We start from the raw sequence: 22,019 nt of genomic DNA on the forward strand, positions 1-22,019 counted from the left end.
GTGTCTCAGATTTTCATTTTGGCTTGGCAGGTATTTGCTTAGTGCTTTTATTGTGGCTCGGGACTCCTTTCTGAGTCTGGGTGGGAGCTTCTATGGGGTAGGTTCTTCCCCTTTCACCTGCTCTGCTTTCTTTCATGATAGGCTTTTTTGTTTGTACTAAGTTAAAGTCAGGATCTCTCTGAGGCAAGGTACTGGAAACTTAGTCTGGGGGGTTCAGATGCCACAGAAAAGCTAAGGAGAAGACCTCCCCTCATGGCTGTTTCAGGGGGTGAGGACTGGGCAAAGTAAAAACATCAGCTCCTATGCTAGCTAAACCTGAGTAAGGGATTATGTACTATTGCACATCTGAGCCTCTGCTCAGAAATAATGAACTGGACCCCAGAATTTTGAAGCACATGTGTATGTATATATTTATCTACTGAACAAAACAACATCTGCAATGTTTTTTATTTGCCTTCTGGGTTTTGAAATTTAAAGACTCATATTTTCTGGCTTTTCTTTGCAATCCTAAAAGGCAGCATATTCTTATTTTTTAAAGGAATTTGTGAGTTATACAATAATACGATTCAAGCCTGGAGTACTTAAAGAAGACAGGAAAAAAGCTGGTCTGAATCCCCCAGCTCTTACAAATACTGGAGGAAAAAAAATATCTGTGCAGCCTGGTAGAGAGCTGGTCCCGATGTTTCCTGCTACTGACTAGAAACCTCACAACTCCCAGTACCCGAGCAAGTGTCAGGAAGAAGGGGGACAGGTCAAAGTCTGCATCCTTGCCATGGGCTAGGTAGTTATCCCCTGGGGTACAGCCCTACCCTCTCCTGGACCAGGGTAAACTGCCAGATTAGCTGAGCTGCTGCTCAGGCCAGCAGGATGCTTTTTAGCACTATCTTCCAGGCTGAGGCGTTCAGGTTTTTTCTTTCTCCTGCTCTTTGGTGGAGTTGCTTCCCCTGTTCATGCTTCCCAACACCCCTTTCTTTTTTTCCCAACCCTCCTTTCTTTTTTTCTCTCCCCCAGCTGTGTTGAGCAGTACAGATTTAGGGTCCTACAGACCATATTCTTGCGGCAGGACGTAGAACCTAATCTAAACTTCAACTTGTTCAGGGCTGTTGCAAGCCGTACGAGGGGGGAGAGAGGCGTCCTAAAACTGCCTACAGTGGGAGGAATCAATTATATGGCCCTGTGCAAGAGCATCACCCAGAGGCCTCCACAATAAGTGCATGTTTATCTCAGTCAAATATTGTCTCTGTAGCAGACCTGTTTGTCCCTGTTCCTTGTACTGTTACTTACAAAGACCAGCTGCTGGCGAATTTGCTGATCTCCGGATGTACGAAGCAGCGACTCCATACTAAGGTGTCTTTTTGCAGCTCTGATGCGGCTCCTGTTTTAACTTACTCCCAGCAGGAGATGTACCGGGTATTCTCACTTCCCTGAGCCTCGTCCCCCTGCCTGCCTGTCTCCCCTTGTCCCGCTTATCCCCGTGTTTGGAAGGGCAGGTAGTGGCTGTATTTAAAGCCTTAATCTTCCTGGGCACTGAACCGTTACAAGCAGCGCGCTCATCAGCAGTGCTGAGTTTCACTGACTGATTGTTTTCTGATTCTGTTTGGCATTTTATCCTGGCTGCATAGAAAACTTATTATAAAATCATGTTTGTGTTCCATAGATTATATCTGTGGCTCACTGCGGCGGGAGTACGAAGCATGACAGACAGAGTCGGAGGGGCATGCCTGATGAAAGCCCCTGCCAAGGTGACAGGGGCCAAACTGCAGTGCAGTCACAGTGTTTGCAGAGATGAAAATTGGAGCCCCTTGATCAGCCCCAGGTTATCCTGGGGGCAGTTTAGCTGTTGCAATTCTCCTGACCAGATCCGTGCCACACACCACAAATAAATGTTCTAAACACAGATTAGTTTTATATTAGATGACTGCAACAGTCCCTGCTGCTATTAAAAATCTGTTCATCTTTCCCCCGGATAGCCCCAGGCTAGAGCCTGCCATCCAGTCACACCTGTATCAAGTCCAACAGCCTGTGGTAGAACTAGAGAGAATTATTATTTAGGTTTTCAGTTGTTACTTGGGTTCTGGGAGCAGCCAAGGCCTGGGAGATGCAGTCTGCAAAGAGACCACCCATACTGCCCTAGAGGCTTAGGACTATAGTTCTTCAAATGGCAAAACGCTGTGCGTGGCAGGGTGGGAGATGCGATACTGTGGCCCTGGAGGGTCCTTTTAGTCCCATGTTCTTTGGGTTGTGATACCAGATGCTAAAGCCTCTCTGTCCTTCCGTCGTCTTCCACGTGAGCCAGAAAAATGGTGTCCTGCAAGATCAGCTAGGCATAGCAGCAGCAGAAGAGACACTGTGTTGTGTATGCCACAAAAATAAAGCCAACTCTTTTCTAACCATGCTTTTTCTACCTTCCTCCTAGCTACATTTCCTGAATGCCTCCCAGCAATGCGCAGAGCAATATGACTAGGATCTGACTGGTGGCATTCACCTTCCTTCCCTTGGCCTCTCTCCTGGGGAGAGCTAAACCTGTGGACTAGCGTTTTGTCCACTGCTTGAAACAAACATTCCCAAAACAGGGAAGGTGTTCACAGGAAAAGGTCAAGTAGGAAAACAAAGTATCACTTCTAGAGAAACAACTAAACATGGCTTGTTGGAGAGGTGGAAAAATGTTACAGCCTCCCTCCCTCCAGAGTTGTTTCTGGTCTCTAAAACATGCGTTTCAGGAGGGGGCTCCTCTATTTCCTCCATCCCTGAGCACAGACAGATCTGCCGGATTCTCCTGCCCACTTCCACTGCTCGTCTAAGAGCAAGCGGTCCCCCCTCGTTCACACATTGCGGATGCTGGTGGTGCAAGAGGCTTCGCGCCAGTGGGGCTGGCCACCTGGAACAACCTTCATGTATCTCTCCGTCTCATCGACTCTGTTCCATTTCAGTCTCAGCTGAAATTGTATCTTTTTTCTCTCCTCCCTTGCCTGTGACTCTCTTATTTTCTCCCTCATACTGTCTCTGCTGCTATTTATGATTTATTCTCTGTAACTGTCCTATTTAATGCTGCAAAATGGTTGGGAACATGGTTTCTGGGGACGATGTTGTGGAAAGCAAAGGGGTCCTGTCACTTACCCATCACAATGGGACTGACTAAACACATCCCAGCATCGTGGGAGATGGAAATCTCACACCAGCACCCTGGACTCTTTGCTGCCCAATACAGTCAGGAGCACAGTGTGAAACGGCCACAGCACCTTGGAGAAACTGTCAAGGAGATGCTTACGGGGACTTCTGGCTAAAGCAAACAGCCTTCAGGAACAGACTAGGGGCTTCTCTCCTCGCAGTGAGCCCAGGGCATCACCTTACTCCAAAAGGACTGAATGCCTTTTCCTGGAGGAGCAGCTTGGGATGTTACACATGCCATCATACAGTCTTCATCCAGGGTGGAGCACGCTCTCGAGAGCTCATGGGTCCTATGGTCTCACCATTTCTGGAAACCCTGGGATCTGCAGGAGTCAGATCAGCAAAACGCGATGAGTCTGTGAGGCTTCTTCCTACATTGGGATTTTTTATCACGCGAATGCCATGCTGCAGCTGGTTCTGGGAAGGCCTCTGCCCACACACTAAATAAATTCTGGTGCGGTGCGCTGCTTCTCTATGGAAACCGTACCCTGCATTTCTCTCTATAGGATTTTTCTCATTTCAGGCTCCATAATAAATTAACGAGAAGATGTTTTTGTTACACCAACCATAGGAGAGACTCTTTTCTGTACTCGATTAATCTTTAGTGATCTATATTAAATATTTATCTGAAGAAACGAGGCCTGTATTGCAGCAACATTTTCTATTATGAGACTTTATCATATCAAAAGATATTTTCCTGGCACTGACTCCTTCATATATACCCAGCCAGAATTTCCGATGGAAGGGCATCCTTTTTTTTTTTTTTCTTTCTCTCCCAGTGACCTTTTCCCTCCATAACAAGCTGCTGATATGTTAGAATTTACTGGGTTATAAACATTTTTTATCGAGTAGGAGGAAGCTGGGTGATTTGGCATCAGCTTCCCTAATAAAACCCAGGGGAGAGGCTGTGATGTTTGACACCAATAAAGGCATGGAAGAAGCTGCAGCCTTCTGGGATGCTGGTCACAAATGACAAGGGGAGTCAGTGAGTGTCAGTCACGTAGCTTCGCTCTGCTGAGGCACTTTTGGAAGGAGGCCAGCTTGCTGGCACGGGAGAAGGAGCTGGGAGGGACCTGGTGAAGGGCTCCTCTGTTCTTTCCCAGCGTTACCAAAATTGTGTGATCTATCACACGGAGCAGTGAGTTGGGATTCCTAAACCGTCTTTTCCTGTAACTGGGAGGTGGAGAGACACTAAACAGTTGAGATATCTAAGAAGGGATGAAGACCTTGGTATTGGGTTCAGGCACGGGTCCTACAAGAACATGGAGAACTCAGATCATAGTTTGATCTTGAATCAGTGGTTGAATTTTCCTACCTGAGACAGACCTGGCATTGGCTATAGATAAACAGAATTATAACTATTTTTACTGAGGTAGTGTCAAAAAGAAACCCAGGCACAGGACTCAGCTTGTGGTGCCAGGTGCTGAACAACAATGCAGCAAAAAAGATGGTGCAAGTTCACCAAGAGCTCACAACCTAATACGACTCTGCATCCCAAGGGAGCGGTGATTTAAACTGGTCAATAACTAACTCATTCCACAAAAGCCTGAATAAATCATCTGATGTCTGGATATACACACATTATAAATGTTTAGTTCTGATAATATATGACTGAGCTGTTATTTTGACAAATAGCTAGTGAATAATGTATTTGATGAACTGCATAATATTTTACTAATGATTAATTTATTCATTCGAAACAAACAAACAAAACCCAGCCTTTTCCTCAGCTATCATAAGGAACCCTAAGTAATGGCTACAAAGAGCTTTGAGATCCCTGGATGAGCTGTGTCTGTTACTCCTCCTTTTATCATTGTGTATTTCTAGTGATTTATTACCAGGGATAATAAATCCATGGCTTATGTTATGGATGGCCTTATTTAAGATTGTGACAGATCCTGTTCAACAGCTCCTGATTTGATAATGCCCACTAAAGTCTACAGGAATTTGGCACTTAGGCAGTTAAGTACCCACACAAAGTGCTTAAATACCTTTTTTAAGTCTGGGCCAAGCTTATCTGAAACATCATCTGCTGCTTCTGACTGGAGACAAGAGTATTGTGGTTGGGGATAGTTTCGGTAGGGCTAGTTACTACAAGATGGCAGTCTATAAGGTTTACTCGAGGATTGCCCTGGCTATAGTTCTCCCTCTCCCTCGCTCTTAATCCCATTCAGAAATATAATTTCTGTGAGTTCACAGAGAAGATAAAAGACCAAAGAGCAAGAGCGCTTCCTCAGAGCTTTTCTGCAAAGGAGGACTGATTGATTACAGATTGGATGCTGCTCCAAGTTCCTTTCCTAAATGAAAAATTGAGAGCTCTTAAAAATTGAATAAAATATGCTGTTCTAAGAAGGATTTCCACTGGCATGAGCACAATAGGAGGTAGTAGTGAGTTGCTCAATATTTCTGTGTGCACTGGCTAATCCTTTACTACTCAGTCCCTTTGCACTGTCCCTGTGGCACCTGATGATAACTCATTTGTAATTGGTAAGGGCTTCAGTTTTGTGTCCCCAGACAAAGCTTAAATCGTTCACATTTGGGAGAGCTCTGACTTCAGTTGTGGCTGGAGCTGTCCAGGAGATTATTCCTTTTTGTAGCTACTTTCAGGGCTGCAGAATCTGGCTTTGTTCCATGCTGGAAGAATCTGGAATAGCTTGTAATGTTTTCACTAGACAAAATTTTGTCAAAATAGCTCATTTCTTAGATCTCTCTCTTTCGGCATAGTCACTAGTGACCAGAGAGGCTGGGACTTCAAAAATATGTTGAATCCAATTCATCACCCTGAAACACTATACTACTAACAAAATAAAGCATTTTGACAAAACCTTACTTTGGAGAAAATACTTTTCTACCTCACTGAGACAATTTTATTACACCTAAAAAGCAAAGGCTTTGCCATCTGTCATTTGCCTTCCACCATCCTTGTAGAACTACCCGAGGTCTGCTCCCCTTTCGGTGCACAATCCCCACCACTATGAGTGAAAATCCCACCCCGGTGGTACAAACACTTGCAAGACTCTGACAGAGAGCTGAGCTACTTCTATTCCAGCTAGCAGACAGCAGCTGTGCATATAAAGGTATGCATCTTTACCATCGGATGCTCACCCACAATAGTACAGGAGACAATCACCAATGGAGTTCATATGTTCAAGTGAGGAGATAAAGCACTGTCTTTTTTAAAAGACATGATGCAAATATCTCAGTCCCCAGGACTGAAAAAATAAACTTATTTTTATGACTCTTCTGCAGAAGAAACTTAAGTCCAAATACAGTTGGCAATTATCCTGTAAGCTTATTATATAGTAGCATTCAGCCTCTTCCACACTCCTGGTTCCTCCTTTGTTATGTGCTAGAAGAGCTGGTAGGACTTCTTCTGTCCCCTATTATAGTGCCATTTCACAGGAAAGTATTCTCACATTTCCTTTAATGCCCCATAGGCCATGCAAGATGTTTCAGCCACCCCAATATCTGCGGGCACCTCAAACATCAATGCTCACGTCTGCACAGAGGCAGGTGGGAGGCTCTGGAACAGCTACAAGCATGATAAGCTCTGCTACCTCCCTACCTCTTCAGTATGCATGACTCAAACTGAATGTGGACAGCCTGAGTGAACCTGTACGTTGAAGGCAAGCACACTACTTAAGGGTAACAGTGACAATCTCCCTTCATCTTATCACAGGAGCACCCCTGTCTTGGTGTGTGTGCAAATATTCCAGGAATAAAGTGCCCCTGGGTAGTGCATATACCTCATAGAAACATTGGAACAAGTTGTTTCAACATTCGAAGGCTTTTCTCCCCTTTCAGATCAATTAAGTTCATCTGAGATTATCAACCAATTAGCAAAACGTCAGTTCTGGCTTCGTTAACTTATTCACACGTGTCTGTTCAGTGTGCAGTCTTGTGGTAGGATGGAAGACTCTAGAATATATTTCTTTTTGGGTTTGCAATGCTATTGCTCTGTGGCTTGTTTTCCCTGCTTATGCATGCTGACGAGATTTACTATTATGAATTGCCCCACAAAACTACCTTCAAACTTAAATTTAATAACCTAAGTATTATCAAGATCAATACTATGGCTATTCTCATTCATATGATTAGCACTAATATAATTTTGGGAAATATTTATGCTACAGTAGTGACTAGAGACCTGGATTAAGAGGAGATCCTCAGCATCTATACAGAAGAAAAGACACTATTCTCTCCAGCTGTGTACTGAAGTGCAATACTCAATCTCTGAGTCTCCACAGGTTTGGATATTTTATGTAAGTTATCTAATAAGATAACAAACCAGCCTTACAATCCCTACAGCCATATTGCTAACTGTTTGAAAATCATGAGTCAGGCTCCAAAAAAGAATTAAGAGATTGGTTTTAAAATTCATGAGACTTTTTAAATCTGATAAACTTCAGGGGTTTTTTTTTTCTTCTTTTTTGCCTTCTGCTTTCTGAGTATGTAGGAGTCGTATTATCAAGTTTTCCTCTGCAATTATGAGGGCCGTAAACTTACTTTAAAAATTGAGTTGAGACTCTTACATAATCACAGGACTCCAAAAGTGTGGGCTTTGAAGACACTAAATAGTCTTGAGATACAGTTCATCATGTGACTTGGCAACACTCGCCTGCTGAATCGGTACGGCACAGATTGCAAATATCAAATACTCCCAAGAAACAATCGGGAGTCTTTTATGGGTGGGAGGGGGGAATCTGAGACTTTCACAGTCTGTGCATGAATGGGGGTTAAGGGGAGGAAAACAGGGGGACGGAAGACAAAATGCAAGGAGAACATATTAGTCTGGTGGGGACTATTCATTTAGCTTTAACCAGAGGTGAAGCTAGCAACCTTCTTTTCTTATTCCTGTCTCTCCTGCTTGCTCTTAACCATGCAACACGCAGCTCTCCCTGTGTATCAAGCTCTCTTATTAGCCTTACCCAGGCTCTGTGCCTGCACTCCCCGGGGAGAGCCCCAGACATTTGGAAGGGACTAAAAAGTAATGTTCTTTCTGGGTTTTTGCTCAAGAGCTGGAAGCTAACACTGAAATATTTAATGCTGAATACTCAATAGGCAGGTTTCCCTTTGCTGAGAGGGAGGTATGAAAGAAAGGGGGGGAAAGCAAAATGATGTTGGGCAGGGACACACGGATAATGAAAACACCTTTGCCCTCCCAACATAATGCTAGGTTTCACCTCGTCCTTTCTTCCACCTCCAGGTAGCTGTGGGGAGGCAGTGTCCCTCACTGGTCAGTGTTTGCATCCTCATCCAAGCTGAAACCCCTGAGTGCACTGCGACGGTCAGCTACCGAAATCAGTGCTTAAACCCAGTCTGTGCTCCAGCAGACCTGCCAGTCCATGGAAACTTTGTTTGCAGCTTGCAAAGGAGCACTTTTATTGCAGAAACGACAAGATCTCTAGCCACATCAGCAGGGGGATCAGTGTCAGGATGATTGCAAGAGCTATCACTAAGTCAATCAGAGCCCAGAGACAGGTCCCAGCTACAAGTTATAGGGGAACAGCTCTTGCACTGGCTTTTCATGACACTCATTCATGGGAATGAGAGGCTCTTGCAATATCAGGCATATTTGAGCCTCCAGACCCCAGTGTGCTGGCTGAGAGCATAGCCATCAAACAAGGTTCTTCTTCAATGAACCTTGCCAAAGGTGTATTCCTGGGAGATGGAGAGCATCCAGAGGCTTCTCCTTAACTGGTATCTAAAACATCTAGTTGCTCCCTGCCCTGGCTAAAACTGATGGCAGGAGAAGGCACAGCATGGATTTTCGGGCCAGCGGGTGTTGAAGGCTTGCATGCCATATAGGTATAACAAAGAAGTCCCTTCAATTTGGGCTAAGGAACTCCAGGAGGCAAAAAACCTCCTGCCATAATCTCAGAGCAAAGAATTTCCATGTTGCTGCTTAAAAAGTGCTGCGCACCATTGGCACAATTCAGCCTGCAGGAACACAGTGGCAGTTAGCTGGGTCTTGCCACCTCTAGATGATGGCTGTGCACAAGCAGAGGCTGTGTTGGTGTAAAATTTGGCCCTGTAAGGCTGCATGAGAGCCATATACAGCAAGGGAGGGCACGCTGGTGTAATTCTGCCATAGCACAGCTTTTATGAAAGCTCCTCTTTCTCCAAGCAAGTGCTTTCATTGCAAGCAGAAGCACAAGCAGGCCTGACCTGACTGGGAATTTGATGTAATGGTTTCCTCTCCTGGCTGCTTACCCCTCTGCTGGGAGCCGCCTGCACATTAAAGCAGATGTTGGTTGCACCCAGGTCATGTTTCCAAGCTTTCTTTTGCAGTCATAAGGGCTAGAGACTCTTCCCTCCCTCCCTGCACTCGTTTCTTAATTAAAGCTTAAATGTTGATGTCGTCACATGACTGTAGGAGCAGAGCCCCAGGCAGGCATTTAGTGCTCTGTGTTGTCAGCGGGACTTTGATTTAGAAGCATAGCAGATACTTTAGAGAATCCCATCCCTCCGCTATGCCCCAGCCTGGCCCTGCTCGCAGCTGCCGGTGTCAGACCTCAAGGCTTGCCTTTCAGGGCAGGTGCTGGAGCAGGTCAGAGGCTTTCCCACACCGCAGAATATGGGTACAATGGGGAGGATCTCTGTCCTTTTGAAACAGAGTGGTTGGAGGGCTAGGCAGCTGCGAGGAGTCTGGCAGGGAGGGAGGAGGAGGCAGCACCTGCCTGCAGCCTGCGCTGCAGAGTGCCTCCAGCCCAGACAGCTCGATGAATGCAAATACCACTGTGACCTGCAGCTCCCGTCTCTACCCCTCTCCTCATAGAATCATAGAATCTTTAAGGTTGGAAAAGACCTCTAAGATTGTCGAGTCCAACTGTCGACCCAACACCACCATGCCCACTAAACCATGTCCCTAAGCGCCTCATCTACACATCTTTTAAATACTTCCAGGGATGGTGACTCAACCACTTCCCTGGGCAGCCTCTTCCAATGTTTAACCACTCTTTCAGTAAAGAAATTTTTCCTCATGTCTAATCTAAACCTCTCCTGGTGCAACTTGAGGCCGTTTCCTCTCATCCTCGTCCTCCCCTCCCTCTCGGTATTTCTCACCTGATGGGATGTATTTAACCAGCAAAAATTACTCCCTGCTGAAGGAATCCTCACTGCAGCTTCCTGTAAATCCTTCGTGGTCACTGTGTCAGTGGTGGAAGGCTGCAAAGTGCTGCGGATGTGAAACTGGGTCTGATCACCCTAGACACACAGCTTCCAGGCTTGGTCACCAGCGAACAGCATCCCTAGTGCACACACCTGGCAGCCTAAATACTGCCTCCACCCCCTTCCCCAGGAGCAGACCAGGTACCACCTGCCAGGGCTCTCTGCAGGGGAAGCCGAGACTGCACCAAGCCACCTGCGTGCTGTGTCAGCTCCTTCGCCGGCCGCATGTGTGCTGCAGCACACAGAGGAACCTCTAGCTCCGCACAGGCATATTTGATTTCACGCTGCCTGGAGAGGAAATCCTATCACAAAGGGCCAACCCAAACCCTTCTCCTTCCCTGCTGCAGGCAAAGCTGATTCCTGGGTTTCTTTTCAGATGTGTGCTTGGGTTCTGTACCTGAGCTTAGTAGTTTAACACGGGAAATCAGCCTGGATGGCTCCGACTGCCCCAGTGGGACGTATCTTGTTCCATTTACAGAGGCTGGTGGGTGGCAATCAGCAAAAAAGAAAAGAAAAAAAAAAAACTTTCTGGAACCCAAGGGAACATTAGAGGGATCCAGAAATAGAAAAACCCCTATAATAGGTACAGTCATGCCATCTCCCAGTGCTACTGGTGCCAGAACAAAATTATTCCATGCATCTAACAGGATGACTTTTTTTTTTTTTAATGTAACAACTTCTCTGCTGAAATAAGCATCTGCCTGATTTAAAAGCAGAATTAATAATATGCTCACCAAAAAAAAAAAAAAGTGAAGGCTTCTCCGTGGCTTGTTAGCCTTTAAAATATGCTCCCAAGCCACTGGACCATAGTCTGCTGGTCTGAAGAAACCTGAGATGAACGTGCAGATTCATTGCTGTCGCAGCATGCTGGGGAGCAGCCCTGGGAGGCCTGCTGGGCAAAGCCCTCTACTTTTCATGCAGAGGGGAAAAGATCCTGCCACCAAGAAAGGTCTCAGAGGGGACTATGTAGACAGCTCCCTCCTAGCCCAGCAGGATGCAGATCTCTTTGGAAAGGTTCAGCGACTAAAAATATTTGTCTGTGCTGCTTCTGAGATTCATTTGGAGCATGGTTAAAATATTTCATTCTGGATTCAGAAAGGGAATTTTTGTGCTTGAGCATGCAACTCTGCAGAACTGTGCTAACGCTCAGCCGATCCAGCTAAGAGCTTACCCGGGTCAGCAGGCAGAGCAACCAGTTAGTGATATGCCTTTCTAGGCATACAGCTCACGTGCATGCTTTTCTCCAGAGGAACTGGCGTGTCCTAACCACAAGCACCCTATCAGAATATGAACTTATCAACTGCGTTGCTTCTGCACCATTCCCTGTGGCCTGGGCGTGCACTGCCACGTTGAGAAGAGGCCACGTCTGCCCTTCCCCAAAGCTTGACCAGATGTTCTGTTCCCATATCCTAGCAGCTCTGAGCATATCAAAGGCTGGTGCCATTTATCCTTCCATTTGCCCTCTGTTCTCAAGAATATCAAAGGGAAGGAGAGGTGTGTCCTTCTGTCAAGTCCTGCAGCTGCCAGTGATGTTCTCAAGCCCTCGTCATCTGAATCCAAATGCAGCCAGAGCAGCTGCTCCTCCAGCCCCGAAGAGAGCCAAGCTCCTTGTCCGCTCAGCCCAACACCCCAGGACTAAGCTCAGCCCAAGACACTCCCTGCCATCCCCCACTCCTGCCTTTATTCTGCTTATGCAAATCTATTAAAAACTTCCCAAACACAGGGAGACGCATTATGCAGGGAATGTAACAACACTGATCCCTGAACTGCATGAAGAATGAAGGTTGTGGCTAAAGGAGAGGCTACGTGATGGAATTGGTTGGTTTACGCCCATCACTGAATGGCTCGTGTTTGCCAAGCTGCTGTGTTAGATCTGGTGAGACAGGAATGTAAATTGTGGCTCTCTCGTAAAGTTGCATAAACTTGTAGTAATGTCATTTTTAGATTAACATTTACATTGAAGAGAACACTAGAAGGCTTCATTGTTTGCATGCACTATGGAAATAGATTTAAATTTTTGGTTTACACACATTTATTTACAAGGCATTTACTGATTACAAACCAATATACATCACTCGTTTACATGCATAATGTAAACTATGGAGATTTTGTATTTTTTGCCATGCAATGCTGTACGGATTTCCATTGCTCATTCCACACAGAGGCAAGAGCCTCCTTTCATCTCAGCTCCCTCTGTCCTTCAATTGCTGCGTTGCCTCTCCTAAAAAAGCCTTGCCTCTGACTGGAAGACATAAAAGTTGATGTCCCCTTTAAACAGATAGCATAAAATCCTAATAGGAAAACCTTGTCAGCAGAACTTCAGCATGACTAAAAAAGCCAAAGCAAAGATTAAAAAGCCTAACACTGCCTATCAACTTGTACCAGTGCAAAGCATCACCTTAATCCTGTTTGAGAAGAACCTTCATGGTGCTTTTTTGGATGCTTCAGGCATCCAAACAACTGGAACAGGACTGAAAACTTGCCAGGGTATGTGTGTAAGAGAGGAACTATGACTGCACCCGTGTTTTACAGTTTGTCTCAGTCAGTAGCACCCAGGTCTCAGCATCCACCTTAGTTTTGAACAAGCATGAGCCTTCCCCCAGGAAAGCTGCAATCCTACTGCTCGTCTTGGCTGTGCCTCCCTTGCCCAGTGGTGCTGGGGAATTTTTTTTTTTTTTTTTTCTTTATCCTAAGATGCTAAAAGCTGAGCCCAGGGGAAGTCAAACCTGAACCCTGGGGAATTTTAAGATTTCAGAGTCTCAGAGTGAACAATAAGGACAGCCAGGTTTTTTTGGTTTTTTCCTCCTTCCCAAGGACATAAAAACTGCTTGCAAGTTCAACACAAATTGAATGAGCAAGTTGAAGAGCAAACAGCTAAACAAAATACACTCAAAATCAAGACGTTCCCCTTTTGACATTTTTTAAGTGGCATTGGTTGACTTTGTGTTTTGAGATGAACTTTTATGCCTTAAAAATTGAAAAAAAAAAATGTATTTCACTGGATTAATAAAATTAAAACAAACAGCAAAGCTTAAATCTTTCACTGAGCCTAAAATGAAATGTTTTGATTTTTTCATTTTCCTGAAAAGTTGAACAAACGTCCATTTCAGATCAACCCATTTTTAATGTTACTTTTGTTCCGTACAACCAGTGAACCACAAAATCAATTATTTGTACAGCTCTAGTGACCAGTAGATTAAATTCAATGCAATAGAGAGACAGCAAAAGGAGTCAATGAGGAGTGGAGAGATGGGAGAAGAAGAATGGACTGAAAAAATGGTGGAAGCAGCTCTAATAGATCTTGTCTCTGCAAAAACTTAGCATGCATTTTCACAGCCACTTTAATACAACTTTAATCCAAATTGCTGCTGAAAACAGGAGTCTCACCAGTCCCCTTAGTCTCATTCCTGCCTCCATCCACACAGTCCTGTCTGTCCTTTACTATCATCTGACCACGCAATGAATGAGACCAGAAAAGTGATCTTGTTGAAGCTTTTTTTTTTTGTTTTCTTTTTTTCTTGCAAGATTACTTTTCTGCCAGATCAGTTCTTCAATTGTGGAAATCACAGATTTGCATGAAACCTGCCTGGAACGTCTGGTGAGGAAAGGCAAAACTTCCATAATAGAAGCTGCTAAAAACAATCATAAAAACTTCACATTCCCTAGCCAGGTTGTCCAAGTCCAGTGCCTGAATGCAGGAGTTGCATTCTGCTTTCACTTAGAAATAGTAAAAGCCCATAATGGTCCCAGACAGACAGACAGGGCAAGCAGCCTTATAAACCGTGGTGCTGTGTATGCAGGTCCTGGGGCAGCGGGCAATGCTGGATATGTTACAACAGATTCTCCAGCCAATAAATCGGTGAACATTCCTTGAAGTCAACAGCTTCACATATTTATGTCACAGAGAATCTGGCTCATCATTTTTAATTTGTGGTGCCATAGAACTTTGAAAGTTTTGTGAGACCAAGGTTTTTTTTCTCCTTTTTCTATTTTTTTTTCCTCTAAGGGAAAATGTAAGCAGCAGAACAGCATATACATTTCTAAGTCAATTGTAGCCCGTACTACGTGCACAGCAAAGATCCTCGTTTCATGATAATTCTCTTCGTCTTTGTCGAGGGAATGACACATTTAGAGAGCAAGTAGCTGCTGAAATTTGTGGGTTTTCTAGGACTAAATAAAAATCTCTGGTGTGGCCAAATGCATTCACTAGTGCAAATCCCTTTATGAGCACCCAGTTTAGTGTCCACTCTGAACAGGAGAAACAGGGAAATCACAGAAATGTTCATTAGATGGGACCCTGGGAGTCCCTAATCCAACCTCCTACTTGAAGCAGGACTATCACCAGCTCTTGAGCACATCAGCTGTGGCTTTGTTCAGTCAAGCCTTGAAAACCACCAAGGATGGAGGTACTCCTGACCTCTGCGTTGACCTGTCCCAGATTGGCACCACCTTCCCGATGAAACAATTTTTTTTTTTGGGGGGGGGGGGAATCAGCTTTCTTCCCGCAGGCACCATCCCAACCAGTTTATAGCTAGCTTGTGCAGCCAGTTACTCACAACCTTTCCCGTCCCAGGAGCTGTATTTCCTTTTTATATATTCAGGGACCTTACTGTAACGAGTGCACGTAAGCAATCAGTTTTGTCCCGTCACTCTGCAGGCGGAGGGATGGGACAGGACTGGCCGGTTTGTTGTCACATCCCCCACTAAGTTTTGAATCTGTTGGTGCATTTTAACCAGACTTGGCAGATGTCTCAGAAATATTCTGTATTTGCAGGCTTCATGAAATTAGGCAGCCTCTAAATGGTCCTGCTGCAGGAGAAGTTGCAAGGTGAGCAGATCTCCCTTTTATACCCCAGGGTTTCCCTGCTCTCTTACATAGAAAGCCAGATTTCCCTGTCCTCACTGTCATTTCGGAAAATGGAATTAAACCCCCACATGTGGAAAATCCACATTTCTTCTTGCACATGCACATTCCCCTTCCAGCTCCATGTGATCATCCACTTTATATTGCTGTCGTCCCTTATGTCCAAACATCTTGCAGCATTTAATTAAGTCTGCCCAGCAATGCAGAGCAGACAAATGCTGTCATCTCCCATTCTCGGGGGGGGTGGGGAGGGAACTGAGGCACAGAGAAGTAGGCTTACCCACAGGCACACCATGAGCCTGGGGCAAAAATATAGATACTGCCTGCATTACCTCTCTGCCAGTCTAACTGTGAGTCCCTCTTTCCAAGGAGGTATGTCCTGTCCCTGCTTTGCTGTAGGAAAACCAGCAGTGGCAGCCTGTCTACCCGGCTGGATGAGACCGTCTCACCGCTTCCCTCTTTGCCTCCCGTGTCTCACCTCTGGCACTGAACAACAAAGCCTCATTTTTTCTAGAAAAGACTCTTTTTTCTAGAACTTGCTTAAACTGAGCAGCATCATTAGTGAAATGCCTCTGTTTCAGTGCTTCTGCCTGGCTATTTGCATAGTGTATTCAAGTGCTCAGTCTACTGTTTCTTTTGCTTTGCCTTACAGCTAAATAATCAGTCTCTAGGAGAAGAAAAGAGGACAACACAACAATATACTTCAAAGAAGTGGACTGAGGCTGTTAACTACTGTCTTGTGGTAACGGGAATGTTTTCGGGTCTGAGCAGTGCCCTAGTCCCACAGCCAAGCTGAGCTTCATCTGTTTTCCAGCCTTCATGCAGTACCTAGTACCCAAGGCTCTCATGACTAGGAACAACAACAAGGATAGTGATAATGAATATTCAGACATCCCACAAACCACTCTCAGCATCTGCCATCCTATCTGCATTAGCATCAGAGTGCACAGATAATGATCAAAGCAGCATTTTCCTGCCAGAGGCCCCCCTAAACCAGCCTTATTAGTATGAATAGATGCTGATTAATGTGCTCCCTTAATGCAATTGTATCTACCCCTACTGTCCATGATTTAATATAAAACATCTCTCCCTTTGCTTGCCTTCCTACTACCGCGTGCAAGGTGCAAACCTTGACTGAGGGTACCAGGAAAATCAGTGGCTCAAGTTTTGCGAGAGAGAGGCCTAAAATCTGCTAAAATGCAATACACAGAAGAAGGGAATGAGCCTTTGGAGACTGTAACAGCGAACTGCCTTTCTGTGCTAGGATGGCAGATTGGGATTCAGGCATCCTACGAAGAGGTATAGGCAGCTATGCTATTCTACAGCAACTGTGTTTACGCAGTGTATAAAACAGCCTTGCTCACTAAAACAGGCTCTGTGCTTGCTGCTGACGGACTTCTGGACTTCAGCTGTGATGGAAGGAGGAGTGTTGCATGTTTTAGTTTGGTGCTGCTTCCTTTTTAACACCACCTGTAAAAATGAGAAAATGCTTTTTGCCTTACGCTGCTGTGTAGCACTGACAGTGGCTTTATCTCTGTGGGTTTTCAATGTAAATGGTTCTAATTCGCTGTGTCCATGCTCCCACACAGCAAGACGCTGGGGAAATCACCACTAAACGGGCAACAGCGTTTCAATTAAGGACGGGTGAGGTCCTCTCGCCTGATTTCACATTCTACTCCAAATCCTTGGTTGCTGTGGCTGGTTTGAGGTCTGCTGCCATTGGCCTTAGGAGAAGAGCAGTGGTCAGGTCAAACCTCATTCAACAAAATCACAAGTGCCCCAAGGAACTGTCTGACTGAGGGACAAAGAACAAACCAGCCAACCGAAAAAAGTGTGGGAGAAAAGGAACATTGAAAGAGAAGACTACACAGAAAATTCCCATGCTCCAACTCAGCTGCTTTTCTAAGGAAAGGAGTGATATCCTTAATGTAGAATATGTGCCTCCCTTGGGCTAGTCTAGTACAAAGAGCAATTGAGAGACATCATCTGGGAGGAAAGAGGCTTCAATGTTGGAATTAAACAGTCGACAAAATCCCAACAGTTTCACAGATTCTCAAAGTCAATTTAAGGACCCCACAAAATGAGATTTTACCCCTGTGGGTTTCAGTAAAATGATATGTTCTGGAGGGTGTGTGTGTTCAGAGTCCGCCTCTTAGCTGCTAGAATTGGCTGTGGCTCCACTAATTCACTATAGCTAGACTGATTTTTACACTCCTTAAAAAATGCATGGGTCCAATTTTTAAGTGACCAGTTCTGCCAACAGGGCCAGATATTAAAAATAAACAACCCTCCAACGTCTAGCCAGCCTCCTTCCTAATGGCTCCATCTGCTCTGCTGAAGCACATGAGTTTTTCCCCTCCTCCTCAGCTGACCGCAGCTGGAGCAGAAGTTAGTCCCAGAGAGCATGTTTCCGAAGCACTCAACTCCCAGCAACTCAAACCATGACACGCACGGCTGGATTTCTGCAAGCCCTCAGCTCCCTCCTTCAGCTTAGTGCATGGTATTTGTCCATGAGATGCATCCCTACGTCCCCTTGCAGTCTTCCCACGTCTCTCTGAACTCTCTACCTATTTCTACTGGAATCTGTCTCACCTCCAGTTTCTTTTCTGAATAATGACTTCTCCAGCATTGTGACCAGCTGCAAGACCCTTCTCAGACACCCACACACACCCATGAGCCTCTTGTGCATGCAGAATGCTGCTGCCCATTTCTGCCCATGTTGGAAGGAGGACATTGTTCTCCCCATGCTAGAAGTGTCTTTCATAAGTGCTTTGGCAATATCCATCAAATATCCATGGAGATAAACAGATCCCTTTCCACTTCTTGTGTATAGAATTAATCCTCAACCAAGAAAAGCCTTCAAATTCTTAGCAGTCTCCTACAAACCAAAGGGGAATTTGTTCCTCACCCCTTAGCATATTGTCCTGTTTCGGTAGGGATAGAGTTAATTTCCTTTCTAGTAGCTGGTACAGTGTTTTGGATTTAGGATGAGAACAAAGTTGATAACGCACCGATGTTTTAGTTGTTGCTAGGTAATGCTTACACTAGCCAAGGACTTTTCAGCTTCCCATGTTCTATCGACTGAGAAGGCTGGAGGTGCACAAGAAGCTGGGAGGGGGCACAGCCAAACTGGCCAAAGGGACATTCCATACCATGGGACGTCATGCTCAGTACATAAACTGGGGAAAGCTGGCCGGAGGGGCCGCTGCTCGGGGACTGGCTGGGCATCGGTTGGCGGGTGGTGAGCAATTGTACTGTGCATCACTTGCTTTGTGTATTATTATTATTATCATATTATTATTATTATCATTTTATTTCAATTATTAAACTGTTTTTTATCTCAACCCACGAGTTTTTTCTAACTTGTGCTCTTCCAATTCTCTCCCCCATCCCACGGGATGGGGGGGAGTGAGCGAGTGGCTGCGTGGTGCTTAGTTGCCGACTGAGATTAAACCACGACACAGATAAAACAAGAAATTGCAGGCTTCCCATACAAGGAAGGTTTTAGCTCCTTTATAAAGGTTGGGACAGCAAAGCCGTGGTGCAGGCTGCCTGCTCTGGGTGTGAATTCCCCATCACGGGAAACCTTGCAGGAGAGGTTGCCCACAAACCTCTGTCAGCTGTGACACAGGTATGTCTGAGTCTGCCTTGGGGAAGAGGCATGGATTAAATGACCTCTCAAGGTCCTTCCAGACCTGTTTCTCCATGATTCTTAGAGACAGGATCCCAGGCTTGATGGATCTCTGGCCTGACCTACAGTGACAGTTCTTAGATGTGTCTGAATACATACATTGCATGCATTTCTCTCCCACTACAGCCCCTGTAGACTGCTGCAGTAGCATTCAGGGCTGAATAGCTCTTTAGCAAAGGGCAGAGCCACTGCCAGGGGCATTGAGTGAGGCAGAGATTTGCAGTCTCGATCAGAGTGTATGTTGTCAGGCAGGGCAGACAGAGAGCTGGGGAAATCTGCAACCAGGAAGAAAGTCTTTTTGAAAAAGACATGTTTTCTCTGCTCCTCTGTGCAAGCAAAGATGGCGAGACATCCTTAGTGGAAGCGTGGCAGCATAATTTCTAGTTTTTGGGGTTGTCTTCCCCCCTGAGCTGTTTTGAATGAAGAGGACAAGCCAGGACAATATCTACAACCCATGCTAACCTGCCCTTGCTCTGAGGGCTGGTGCGAAGGGAGGGGATGCTGCACTCCCTGGAGGCCATGGGACAGACACAACTCATTTTTCTTCCCCACACATAGATAGATGATGTCTCACACGTCGCTGTTACTCTGCAAGTGCTTTTGGCTCTCTGCTCATGGGCGAACACTGCCTGCACACATGCGGTTTCTCTGCTCCCCCCATCCCCCAGTCATCGTGTATGTTATCTGCGTGCATGTTGCCAGTAGGCTATTCACTAGTACTTTCCTACCTACTAGTTTACATGGTTGTGTTCACAAGAGTCTTTCTGAAATACAACAGGACTATATAATTATGTAAATGCACACATGGCTATGAGAGTTTTTCAGTCTCTTTGGGTTTTAGCGCAAATCTCATGACACTTGCTGGCTTATTCCCCTTCACTCTGAAGTGCTTGCTGCTTTAACAGGAGGCTCATATGAGCACCCCAGCTTTTCACGTTAAAATGAAAAAAGAAAAGTGTGTTTCTGGATATCACAGCTGGCAAGAAGAGCTTGAAACAGGCAACAACAAAGGCTTCGAAACCTAGAAGGTAAAGGAAAATCCAAATGCTGCCTATTCTCTGTAGTTTTTTACTTGGAAGACTTTTACACCAAGATCACAGTTCTGGGGCCAAGTCCGACTCAGACATGGAGATAATCTGTGGAAGGCAGTACACAGCTAAGGCTTATGTATAGCAGTGTGAGAACTGCCATACCGATGTGTGTCTTGACATCTTTATGTCTGTTCTTGCCCATGTGAACGTTAAGCTATTGGCAGTTCACATGTCTGACTTTGATACAGAGGCTTGGTCTGCTCATAGGTACATTGAGTTGAAAAACATGCTTGTGAACCTGCTTATGAACTTATCTGTCGCTGCAAATGAAGTACACCCAGACCCTTGGTCCCTTTTTATCTCGATCTAAGTTGTGCACATTGCCATGGTACCTCAGTGCCTTCATCTCACTATCAGAGCATTACATCTGAGTCTGTAGCAATTTGCATTGCCAGCTGAGGACCATGAAGAACCAAAGAAGCGTTTCCAGGTGGAACGGGAACAATGATGCATCACCCCATTGACTACAAGCCTTGAGCCCATGGGAACTGCCTGAGTTCCCAGCACCTAACAACTTATGCAAGCTACAGGTGCTGTAGGAAACCAACATACCTGTATATTTTATATCTGGTTGTAAATCCTTGACGATGTCTTTCCACAAAGGATAAGTAGCTCCGCGAGTGGTGGAAAGGCCCCCTGTCTGAAATAAGCCAATCAAATTCCTTGGAGACATGTTGGTTGGTAGCAGCTGGGTCCTGGTGGGAGGGCTGTACTAGTATATGGTCCCATATAAACAGGAGGTAGAGGAACTCAACAAGCCTCCAGTTCATGCTTTTCTGTCTGCCTTTTTCCTCTCATTCTTGCTCCATTCTGTGGAGTCCTGTTGAAAAAGAGAGGGAAGAGGAAGAAGGAAAGAGAGAGAGAGAAATGGAGGAGAAAAGAGAGAGGAGGGAGAGAAAGATAAAGTTTTAAAATGGGAATTGTTTTGATCCTTTGACAACTGTCTCTCAGGGTGAAAATATACATGGAAAATCAAGTTTTAAAAGACTTCAGTCTGCCTGTGTTACAGCTTAGAGTATTTGGCAGTGTTTTATTCATGTACCTAAGTGGTGCCTTTAATGTTCTGAGCATATATCACCTTTGAAATAACCAGGTCCTGACCTGAGACATCTCACCCCAGCTTTTCCACCATTTTCCTCATGAAGCTCTCCACAGTGCCACAAAGGTGAGTGAAGGCTGGGCGCAGAAGGTGGCCACACCCTAGGCTACAATTACCCCATTATTGTCCCTTTAATGCTGTGCCAGAGAAATGTGTCTTCTGCTTTCATGTCTCCCTGATGATCTGTAATCCATACTCCATGCAACCTGAGCAATCTATAAAGACCCAGCTCTTACTTTAAAGTGTTGCCAAAAAAGAAATAAAACAAAATAATTATCCAGGCGTCAGTGATGAGCACATGCAGACACACGGACACACGGACACACACACACGACTCTGAAATCCTGCCAAACTTTGAAAGATAAAAATCACCTCAACCTGCTTTCCTGCCTGGGTGTTTGGGAGGTGTGTGTCTGGTGGAGGGGGTGAGGTTCTGTTGCTATTTTGATTACAGTAGGACCTCAAGGCTCTTTCCAAGATCAAGGCTCTGCAGGGCGACATACTGAACATGCATATTCAGTGTCACAGATTTACTAGGGAGCTTAAGGGGATGCTTCACACCACCTGGTGCAGGGCATGCTGTTGCTCACATGATGTGAGAGTGGCTGTCCTGCCGCACCCCCTCATCAAACGATGGCTGTGGACAGCCCTGCTATGAGCCAGGTCCTCTCCCCAATGTGTTTAACGGCTAAACAGGCAAGACATATGATGAGTGGGAAGGGAAACAGAGAGGTGAAATGCCTTGCCAAAGGTTACACAGCAAGCCACAGATACAGCTGGAAGAGAGCCCTCGCCTCCTGACTCCCATTTCCAGTGTTTCAGCCATTAGATCATCCGCCTCCGCAGTCATGCTGTTGGCGCGATGCCTCTCTCCGAACGAAGCCATGTGCTCCGTTGGTGGAAGGTGAGCGGCTTGCTTAGCTGGCACCCTGCGCC

General features: G+C 45.5%; 1 protein-coding gene across 1 annotated transcript in view; it reads right to left on the minus strand.

Annotated features, from left to right (window-relative positions):
• Nucleotides 1-22,019, minus strand: part of BRINP1 (BMP/retinoic acid inducible neural specific 1) — an 89,429-nt gene that overhangs the window by 40,528 nt on the left and 26,882 nt on the right. The window contains exon 2 of the mRNA XM_076355370.1: nt 20,537-20,804. Coding sequence (XP_076211485.1) covers nt 20,537-20,754 — 218 coding nt within the window. The 5' untranslated portion in view covers nt 20,755-20,804. The remainder of the gene's footprint in view (nt 1-20,536; nt 20,805-22,019) is intronic.

The sequence above is a fragment of the Aptenodytes patagonicus genome, chromosome 18, assembly GCF_965638725.1.
Source record: "Aptenodytes patagonicus chromosome 18, bAptPat1.pri.cur, whole genome shotgun sequence".
NCBI lineage: Eukaryota > Metazoa > Chordata > Aves > Sphenisciformes > Spheniscidae > Aptenodytes > Aptenodytes patagonicus.